The sequence below is a fragment of the Dipodomys ordii genome, unplaced genomic scaffold, assembly GCF_000151885.1.
Source record: "Dipodomys ordii isolate 6190 unplaced genomic scaffold, Dord_2.0 Scaffold289, whole genome shotgun sequence".
Lineage (NCBI taxonomy): Eukaryota > Metazoa > Chordata > Mammalia > Rodentia > Heteromyidae > Dipodomys > Dipodomys ordii.
The window spans coordinates 217,462-228,721 of record NW_012267505.1 but is presented as its reverse complement, the minus strand read 5'-3'; the positions used below and the strand labels follow the sequence as shown (position 1 = coordinate 228,721).

General features: G+C 39.6%; 1 protein-coding gene across 1 annotated transcript in view; it reads right to left on the bottom strand.

Moving 5' to 3' along the window:
* Positions 1-288: 288 nt before the first annotated feature.
* LOC106001366 (phosphatidylinositol 3,4,5-trisphosphate 3-phosphatase TPTE2-like) overlaps positions 289-11,260 on the bottom strand; it is a 41,021-nt gene continuing 30,049 nt past the window's right edge. Inside the window, exons 8-11 of the mRNA XM_013036470.1 lie at positions 9,061-9,149; positions 5,959-6,051; positions 2,516-2,586; positions 289-388 (exon numbers count right to left, since the gene is read on the bottom strand). Of these exons, the coding sequence (XP_012891924.1) occupies positions 289-388; positions 2,516-2,586; positions 5,959-6,051; positions 9,061-9,149 (353 nt within the window). The remainder of the gene's footprint in view (positions 389-2,515; positions 2,587-5,958; positions 6,052-9,060; positions 9,150-11,260) is intronic.

Genomic DNA, 11,260 nt, shown 5'->3' with positions numbered 1-11,260 from the left:
CTCTTATTCCAATTAACCATCAGAAATCTGGAAGTAGGAGTATGGTTCAAGTGGTAGAGCATCAGCCAGGAGTAAGATGCAGAGTTCAAGCCCTAATGCTAGCATACCACACCAAAACAAAACAAAACAAAATCATTAATGATACTTTTATATATAGAATTTATTTAGTGAGTTTCTTTTTTTAGGGTTTTTTTTCTTAATATATACCAAAATATAAAGTATCATGAATTTAGACATCGGTGGTGTGGTGCCTCAGATAGTGTGCCAAAATAGAATAGTTCCATGTAACTACTCTTCGAAGTTGATCTCTACAGCAAAATCAGTGGGATAAAACCCACATATTTTTGGTTTATGAAGATTATCCAGTTCATTACGCGTTAGGTAAAGCCTAAGGATAGGAAGAAAAGCCATTACCTTTTATTTTAGGGCTAACAGAAAAGTCATACAATACAACACTCTTGTTTAGAAAGAGACTTGCTCCTGCAACCAGAAACTAAGCTCCATTTGCTTTCCTTACTTGGCTAATTCCACCTCTTGGAGGTGACATAGATACCTTAATTTTCAGATGCAAACACATTGGTCCCAACATGCTTCCAAGGGAATTAGTTACATCCAGTTTGAACAAACTATGAAAATGTCTATAATTGTCAGAAATTACCCACAAATATATTAGGTATGTAATGAAACTCAGTAATAAAATACTGTTTTGTTTCTGCTCAAGCTAAACCTATCACATCAGGCTATTTCACTGGCTAATTGAAGAGTCTCACAGACTTTTCTGCCTGGGCTGGCTTCAAACTGTGATCCTCAGATCTCAGCCTCCTATGTAGCTAGGTTCAGAGGCCAGTGAGACACCAGTGCCTGTCTGTATCTCTTATTTCTTTTGTTTTTTAACATTAATTTACTTTATTGTTATTATAAAGGTAATGTACAGAGGGATTACAATTACAGGAATCAGGTCATGATTACATTTCCTTTTTGTACAATGTCTCTATTCCCTCATTCTCTCCCAGTCCCTTCCTCTCTCTCCACCCACAAGTTGTATAATTCACTTTTATCTGTGTCCAGTGAGCTCCACTGCTGCCATTTTTCTCCCTTTATCCCTCAAGTTCTATACTCTTCCCACTCCCTCCTTGAGGTATAGATGTGAATACACCAAGAAAGAATCATCAAAAATTAATTTTTTTAAAAAAGAGAGCTCTTATTTCTATATCCTGAAGTGCTAGCGTGCTCTCTCTCTCTCTCACACACACGCACACACACACAGTTTTATATAAATATGAAGAGGCATGTAGGCATTGTGTCTTTGTATTTCTATCCTAGGAGTATCTTCTTTTGGTCTCACTGTGTGTAAGTATCTAGAATCCTGATAACTTACCATATCCCAGTGTATTTTAGATCTAATTCTGTCTATATCTCTCTCAAGTGACAAAGCTGTGTATTTGTCTAAATAACAACCTCATAACTCTTAAAGGAGCTTTACAAAAGCAAGGCATGAAATGATACCAATTCCTATAGAAATGTCTATGAAATGAGGATAAAACATCCCCACCATCTCTCATGTGACCCTGGTGACATAAAGGACAAAGCTGTGCTTTACAACAACCACTTGGAGAAGGAGCAATGAGCAAAGACCCCTTGCCCCAAGCCATGCCTTTGCTAAGAATTTTGCTCATGAGTCAAAGTTTGTTCATATATATCTAGAAAACTTGGTGAACATTTTGTCATTAAATAATTTACTCTTTCCCAAACCAAATTGTGTCTGAATCACAAGTGTGTAGAACTGGTGTTTTCTTGGTGCTGTCTTACTAGACTGGAGGTATTAAGCTCAGTTCAGACTTGAAGAGAAGATTAACATTGGATATAACAAATACTATCAGTTCACACACACACACACACACACACACACACACACACACGATGACACAAGGACAATCTCTTCAACTCTGGTCTTGAGTAGTTTTCACCACCTCAGGAAAAATACTCCTAAAAAGTGGAGAACTTGTAGGATCAGGAATGTGTTTCTAGATATAGTAGTGGGTTCTTAAGAACAATGAACTTCTTTTTAGATGCTCAGTTCTTAGAAAAACTTTTTAAAATGGGAGTCTATAAAATTAATGGTTTTCAGACTAATTAATACTTATCGGGCCTTGCCATTTCTGTCCTAGATGTAAATGTGCCAGTGTTAGCTTGAGGCCAGCTAAAGCCTCCCTCGATGGATCACACCTTCCTTCAGTATTACCACAGTACATCCACACACCCTCAGGACCTGCCATATTCCAGGAACTGAGCAAATGTAGACTTCCCTGGGAGGAACTGGTCATTACTAAGATCTGAGTAACTGCATTTTAACTTACACACCATCCCATGACAGGGGTTTTGAAATGGTTGCTCAAGGGGTTCTTTGTATTTGTGGTAAATGTACTTAGGCAGTGGGCAAAAAGACCTGCCACTGTAGTTTATACACAGACGTGGAAGATGAAGCTGTTTCTATTGGATTACATCATATCCTTACCGATTATTCTTTATAAATGAGGTGTGGAAGCACAAAAAGAAAGCACAGCTCTGATTGTATTTTGGAAGGTTCTAAAAACATAGGGTTAAAGAAAAAGGTTACTTTCATAATAAAATGTATACCAAGAACTAATGATCCCAAGAGATTAAAATTACTCCCTTATTTCTTTATGTATTTATCAGCTGCAGCCTTCTATACAAAGTACTCAGGGACTTTAGGAGAACACTGTTTCGATTAAACTGTAAAGGGTCAAGCTTAGTGCAGTAAAATAAAAAATCTGTTAAATTGGATTTCATAAAAGAGCATTAGCAGCCAAGTGCTGGTGGTTTATGCCTGTAATCCTAGCTACTCAGGAGGCTGAGGTCTGAGGATTGGAGTTCAAAGCCAGCCTGGGCAGGAAAGTTTATGAGACATTTATCTCCAATTAAACCACCACAAAACCAGAAGTGGCACTGTGGCTCAAAGTGGTAGAGCACTAACTTGATCACAATTGCTCAGGGATAGACCCTGGCCCTGAGTTCTAGTTCCATGACTACCACCACCAACAACAAAAAAGCATAGCAACAAAGTGAAAAACTAAGCCACAGAATGAAGGAAAATATATGCAAATCATGTATCTGATGACGGTGTTGTATCCAGAAGACCTCTTTCAATTAAAAAACAAAAGCCTGGGCTGGGAAGGTGGCTCAGTGGTAGAGCGCTTGCCTTGCATGCCTGAGGCCCTGGGTTCCATTCCTCAGCACCACATAAGCAAAAAGAAAAAAGCCGGAAGTGGCTCTGTGGCTCGAGTGGTAGAGCGCTAGCCTTGAGCTGAAGAGCTGAGGGACAGCGCCCAGGCCCAGAGTTCAAGCCCCACTACCGGACAAACAAAAACAAAAGCCTGAAAAAAGCAGATAAAACAAACATTTCTCCAGAGAATGTATGGAAAAGGCCTACAAGCACACATGAAGACTGAGTCCTGATGTCACATCCAGTAGGATCGCCATCAAAAATCAGCAAACCACAGTCCACCAGAGTCCCTCAGGCCTTGCTGGTGCAAATGTAAAATGGTGAAGCCATGGTGGAAAAGGATTTGGTAATTTACATTAAAACAAAGAATTTAAATTAAACATTAGCTGGGAATTAGCTAGGAGTCGGTGGCTCACACCTGTAATGCTAGCTACTCAGGAGGCTGAGATCTGCTATTCAAAGCCAACCCAGGCAGCAAAGTCCGTGAGACTCTTATGTCCAATAAACCACTCAGAAAATGGGAAGTGGTGCTGTGGCTCAAATGGTAGAGTGCTAGACTTGAGCTGAAGAGCAGAGGGACAGCGCCCAGGCCTAGAGTTCAAACGCATGACCATCAAAAAATGAAAACTAAAACAAAAAAACAAAAAAAGCCCAAAACATAGAATTACTATATGACATCAATTCCACTTGAAAAATGTTTGGTCCATGATAAATATAGATACTGATCTTTTGATCTTATTTGCAACTAAATCAACTAAATTATCTAAAGACCTAGCCTCTTTGCACCCAAACATATGGTGGTGAGTTCTTACTCATTGCTGTAGCCTCTGCATTCATTTTGAGTGTACATTAGACTGGCATAACAGGAGCAGGGCACAGCCACTCCAGTTTCCAGACTCTGTCCCTTCCCAGTTCCTCAGTGGCCTGATCTGGATATCTGTTTCATGCACCCCTCTTCCTATGTGACAGCAGATACCATCCCCTTACCCCATGCACCCCATGCTCCAGGGGACCTGTGTAGGTAAGTCACTGTGACTACCTGGGTTACAGCACAACTCCTGGGACCACGATGGAGCCCCCCATGGGAAACCTGCTCAGGTAACACCCTGGGCCCAGCGCAAAGGCTACTTGCTCCTCAGGTCTCCCTGTGTCTGTGACACTGGTTGGGCATCAGTTTCTCCTAAATGGCTCCCCTCTTTCCACTAGCTGAGGCTGGTGCTGCCCTCGCCTCTCTCTGTTATAACCTGCTTCTCCTAATCTCTGTGTTTTGTTGTGCTGCCTGGTTGGTACCTGATCTGAGCAGCGTGCACAAGCCTGTGTCTGCTCTCAGGGCTTTCCTGCAGTATCTACGTTGGTAGGAAGAAACTAAAAATAACAAGTCAGACAAGAGCCTCCAGGCATCTGCCAGTAAAAACAGGTTTCCTCTGAGAAGGACACCTGTCACCAGTGGGCACTGAGGCATTACGCTGCACGTCAGGGTAAACAATCATCCTGTGAAAGATACACTGTATGGCATCCACAGTCATCTCACCTGGAGCCCCATCAGAGGAAAGCTAGAATTTACAGTCGCTCCCCAGAGATGGTCCTTGAGGCCAAGCTTTAAGAAATATAACATATCTATTTTGAATAATTATCAACCCATATTGGTGATGACTAGAGCTACTCAGCAGGCTGAGCTCTGGAGGACCAAAAACAGCTTGGTCAGAAAAGTCAGATTCCATTTCCAAAATGACCAGCAAAAATCAGGACTGGAGGCGTAGCTCAATTGGTAGAGATCCAGACAAGCAAGCAAACCAAACAAAACATGAGGCCCTGACTTCAAACCCCAGTACTGCCCCCAAATGAAAACTGGTAAGCAAAGAATTTCCTGAATTAAAAAAAATATACCTTCACTCTCGATTCTTGATAATCATCACTAAAAGTAGCTAATACCAAGGTCCCTGGAGCCAGTTCAGAAACCACTGTTTCTGCTTACAGACCACTTGCTGAGCAAGAATTCAAGAGTAGATCCGTTATTCAAGGGCAAACTTCCAATATAACGATTGCCCAGGTCATTTGCTTCAACATTAACCATCTCAATAGCTCATAGACACTTCTTCAGCAGTGAGCAAGCAGGTGATGAAGGAAGGCACAGAGAAGGAAATTAAAGTTTCTTGTTGGTAGTGGTGATGGATGAGTTAATAGAAAAATACAACTACTGAGCCACTGAAATTCACTGTACAACTGATCAATAGAAATTATACATTCATGACTGTAACAGTAATAATCCTAAGTTAATAGATAATTATAGCTTGTATCAACTCAGAGGAAAGTAAAATCTCCTCAGTTATTGAAAATGTGTAAACACATTGATGGCAATGTGTTTAGAAGATTCAAAATTGTCAATACTGCTCAACAGTGTAAAATAAACCTTTTTAGCATCCTTGTTTTATTAGTTTTCTTACTTGAAAACTAACATATGTAAATTGCATAGAATTTAGGGGAACAAGTGAGCCAAAACATTTGAATGTGTAAAAATTTGTGATAGTTCTGATAAGTGTTTTCCTCCCTTTCCCTGGACATGGATTGCTATCTAGCCTTTCTCTTGCTGGGAACTGCAGCAAAGGAAATCTTGACCCCAAATCAGTCAAAAGACAAGAGCAATCACACAGGGTAGACAAGAGCAATCATACAGGGTAGACAAGAGCAATCACACAGGGTTCTTGATTACTCACAGGTGAAAAAAACTTGATTTTTATATCATCACACAATTCTGGGCAATCTGACAGAAGAAATATGGCCATATTCCTTTTTAGATCATGCAATAACTGTGAAATAAACACATGGAATTAGGAACTATGAATGTAGCTGGTGGTAAGTATTCATTTTCCTGCACCTAGGCATCCAGTTTCATAGCCCAGTCATTTCATATATAATAGTACTATTTTGTTTTATAAGAAGGTAGGAAACTTTTTATTATATTATTTTCATGGACTAATAAATTCTGGTTTTCAAAGCTCCCATAAGTTGCAAATTCTTTGAATATCTTTAAAATACATTGCTGTTGTATAGTCAATACATATATAAGTGTTATTCCAAACACTTGTTGGATAATGGTAAACAGTGTCTAGTTAAACGGGAACACTTTATGCCTCTGTTTTATTATTTTAATTCCAGTAACTTAGTAATTTCTCTATACCAAATTAGAATAGTATTCCTTGTTTCCTGAGTTCTTTTAATCAGTGGATTCAAGGAATTGCAGATTAAGTATATACAAAATATTGTGCTTGTACTGAACATGTATATTAATTTTCTTAGCATTATTCCCTACAGAATACAGTAAACAGCTGTTATGTAATACTCATGTTTGTTTAGGGATGGTAAGTAATCTAGAGATGTTTTAAAGTACACAGGATGTGTTAATAACTGCTATTTTATATATGGACTTGAGCATCTATGGAAGGTGTTCTGGAATCAGTCCCCTACAAATGCCATGGGACAATATAGTATTGTTTTCTGAAGTTGTATTTACTATTCTTTACATGACCTCTACATATTTGAGGGTTACAATAGGGCACTGTTGAGAAGCAAAGTAATTGTTTTTCTACTGGAGTTTAAACCAATAAACACTACAGTTCAATGTGAATCATCTGATTTTTTTCTTTAAAATGCATTATAAAACTCAATTTTAAAGTTTACATTGGCATTCAAAAAGCAATGAATAACTAATTATGTTTGTCAAAAAAATCTTATGTTGCTGGTGAGATCGATGCCCTAATCCAGTGAATGGAGTGATCAAAAATAGTTCTAGTTTTGGGGATTAACAACTTTGCAATGAGTCTAAGTATTTCTTTGGTATTGATTCACCTTCATACTATAATGAGGAATAATAGGCATCATGGGCAAAAGAAAAAAAACCCTCACATTTTTTTCAATGACTTCAGGAATTTTTATATAAAGAACAATAGGACAATAATATATTATTTTCAAGTTGCACAAACAAGATTGAGTGTCCAATTATGTGGTGTGTGTGTGTGTGGAGTAGGGAGTTTCTAGTAGAGAGGTTGAATAGGAAAACCTCCCCAAGGAAGTAGAACTTGAGTTGGTCATTGGAGTAGTACAGGTGTGAGAGACCTGCAGAAACATGAATAGAAATTAGACTTGTGTTCCTAGAGCCAGGGAGGTGACACGTCCTCCCTTATTGGGAGTCTCTAGGTCAAGTTATTGATGGGAATAGCTCAGCTTTGCTAGGGTTGTTGTGTCTTGAGATCTTAAGAGCCAGGAAAACAAGAGTGAATGTTGCTAAGAATCGCTGGGGGCATGTCCTATGTAACAATGTGGTTGGATAATTATCACCTGTAACACTGATTTAGTAATTTATAGTTTATAGAGTAACTTCAGATGTATTACCTTAATCTCACAACACTTGAGAAGTGGCCTATTTTATAGATAAGAATTTGAGCCAAAGATGGGTACTGGCTCTGGCCAGGCACACTGTGTCTTCTGCTCACAATGAGAGCACTATTTCAGGGTACATTCTGCACACATCCACATGTTGAATTTTATACAGAGAAATACAAAGGAAGCAGACTATTGTACAAATCTAGAAATGAGCAAATAAGGTCCTGGACTAGGTAGCAGTAGTGGGAACATGAAAAGTGAAGTGAAACTTCAAAGCATCTTCCATAGGAGCTGGTGATTAATGTGATTTAGAGACTAAGACAAAGAAGAATTAAAAACAATTTCAAATGGTAACGTCTGACTTGGAGAACACTGATTGCATTTAAGCAGCATAGGAAAACTTATTTGATAAATCAGGATTGATTAAATGTGTTTAGACAGTGGGTGTGGAAAATGCCCATGTGGCAGCTCTGACATTGTCCACACAGCAAGGGCTCCTGAATATCTGTTCACTCAATGAAAGGACCCATGCTACTTTACAGAAGGGCAATGGTGAACGTGACCCAAACCAGAGTCTTCTCATAGATAAGAACAAAAAAATCAAGGATGGGGTCTGGGTGAGTGCTCTCAGCAAAGTGAATCCAAACACAAAGGAATAAAAATTTTAAAAAGTATCTATGAAGCTGGGCACCAAAGGCCCATGCCTGTAATCCTAGCTACTCAGGAGGCTTGGATTGTGTGTGTGTGTGTGTGTATGTGTGCGTGCGTGCGTGTGTGTGTGTGTGTGTGTGTGTGTGTGTGTGTGTAACTTCTAAGAACCTTGGAAGGAATTTTAAAAGTTTACTTTTGATCATAAAGGCAACTTGCTTATTTTATTTCCAGAAAAGGTCTACAGTCTTCAGCATTTCTTTATTACAGTTCAATATTGTCTCCCCTTACAGCTGCTCCCCAAGGAACATCTGAGTTAGTGTCACTGAGGGCACTCACTGTGGAGTGGACAGCTTCAGTGCCAATTCCACATTTCCTGAATCCTACACTTCACAAGTGCCAAGGTGATCTTGGTCAAGAACACTAAACTCCAAGATCAGTGTTATACAACTGATGACCAAAAAACAAGACCAAGATGAAAATAATATAGCAAATACTGACCAGATATGGAAATCTGAAACCTCCATTGATTCCTGGGAACATTCTTAGCATGTGTGGGCAAGTGAAGACAAAGGAACAGTGAACTGTAGCATACTTGGGGAAATGTCTTACAAGGACTCTTTGGAACCTAGCTTTGATTTGCATGTGAACTAAGCAAGCACCACGCTGGCCACCAGAGGGCAACACACACCCGTGTGGTGAGTGATGGTTTGGGGAGGGCAACATGCCAGCTGGACTGTGAACTAGAAACAAGTACCAGAAGTCTCACTTCAAATGCTTTTACTCACCATGCAGGTTTCTGATGTGCAAGTAAACACAGTCTTACACTGCATTATGATGTCTATTTTTAGATCTGTTGCATCTCCTCGTCCGACCCCTCAATAAAAGTAAAAAGACACATATGTTAGAGCACAGAGCAAAATGTCTTGCCAGTTATCATGAGAGACTAAAGAGAAAACAGTGCCAGCTAACAATCGCAATATTTCATCATTTCATTTTGCATGGATTTTTTCCTTGAAAACCAGCTTCTGTCGCCTAAAGCAGAGTTTATAAGATCAGAGAGCAAGAGAACAAACCTATATGTAATACATTTAGCTTCTTCAAGACTAATTCTTACAGCTTCATCTTTCCAGAAAAAAAGAAAACAAATGGTGACCAACAAAGCTTCTTGCTAATGCAATGCTTTCTTTAGACTTCAATGATAACAATCTAAATTCCTCTTGCCCTACTTTAAATTCAATTCCTAAATCAATCTCTATGAAAATATAGGCTAGCCATACCCAAACATTCTTGTTTGTACATTTCAGGCAAATGGTCTAATGCCCTATTCTTTCTTTTTTAAATCATATTTTGTTATCTTTAAGTCATTGTACCATTTAACCAGTGCAATGCATCTTCATGGAAGATGCACCCTTTTCATCATTCTCCCCATCCTTCCCAAGCCACCCTCCCTTCAATTTTCCTAGTTTCACAGGATATGTCATAAGTATTATGATGACACTACCCTGCTCCACCTCTTTTCATTTGTCTGCCTTCCTCCTTCATACTTTCCAAGTACCAGTTTCCTGGTATTCATCCTGTTGGACTGTGAATTTGTTTTTCTAAGAAATTATGCCATTTGAATTCTCCCACAAAAATACCATACATCAGTTAAGTACAGTTTGTCTGTACTTGCATATAACTTGTCTATTTATGAATAAGAGAAAATATGCTTGCATTCTTTGTAGACCTGACTTACTTAAATGGGCTTAAGTTCAGGGCCTTATGCTTTCTCTTGGCTTTTTGACTCAAAGCTGGCACTAAATATCACTTGAGCCACACTTTCACTTCTGACTGTTTGCTGGTTAATTGTGGATAAGGGTCTCAAGGACTTTGAAGGCTTCGAACCACAATCCTCAGATCTCGGCCTCCTAGGTAACTAAGATGACCAGCGTGAGCCATCAGTGTGTGACCTATGCCTTTTTCTCCCTTCAAATGGCCCCACTGCCCTTAGCATTTCCTCAAAGACCTGGTTTCAGAGCCCATAATTAACCACTTTCCTTTCACCTTGCCTATTTTACCATAAGAAAAAAGTCACTGAACCATGCTTGATCACTCTTCTTGTTTTGTTTTCCTTTGATTTCTGTTAATTCTGTTTATCCACCACTATGAGAATAATTCTGATAAGGAAGCACGGCTTCTTGCTTCACTTCCCTCTCTGCCATTCCAGTTGCACAGCTTCGCTCTACTGATGCCTACTGACAGCTAATTAAAAGTAGAACTAAAATTCCTATTGCATGATGAGAACTTTTGTTGGCTTAAGCCCTTGATTTTTCTCACATTTAAACAACTTCAAGTCACATAAATGTATTTCATCATTTAAAAATAAGAAGGAAAAATAAAGTGAAATTTTTTGTCTCACTCTTTTTCTTCTACCTGTGTAGATCTTCTGCCCCAAAGAAATAACCTCTCTTACCAGTTTTCTAGGCCAGTTTGGCAAAAAGCAGGACCCTACCTCAAAAACAACTAGAGTAGCTAGGTACTGGCAGCTTATGCCTATAGTCCTGGCTGCTTGGGAGGTTGAGATTGAGAGGACCACAGTATGAGCTAGCCCAGAGGGAAAACTGTGGACATGATCATATGTGCCTATCATCCCAGCAAGGATAAGAAGCCTAACACAGACAGTCTCATTTCTTTGGAAGTAGGCAGCATCTTGGTAGTAGATAAGGGACTCTGGTAAAACATGACTTTCTCCTACCCTTCCATCTTCATGGAGATTCATGTGTGTGTGTGGCCGGGGGTGGTGGGGGGGGGTGGGTTGAGCTGCCTTTTAGGAAGCTTCTCTGTAATACCTATTTCCTTTTTTTCTTTTTTTGGTCCAGTCCTGGGGCCTGAATTCTGGGCCTAGGCGCTGTCCCTCAGCTCTTCAGCTCAAGGCTAGCGCTCGACCACTTGAGCCACAGCGCCACTTCCGGCTTTTTTCTTTTTGCTTATGTGGTGCTGAGGAAT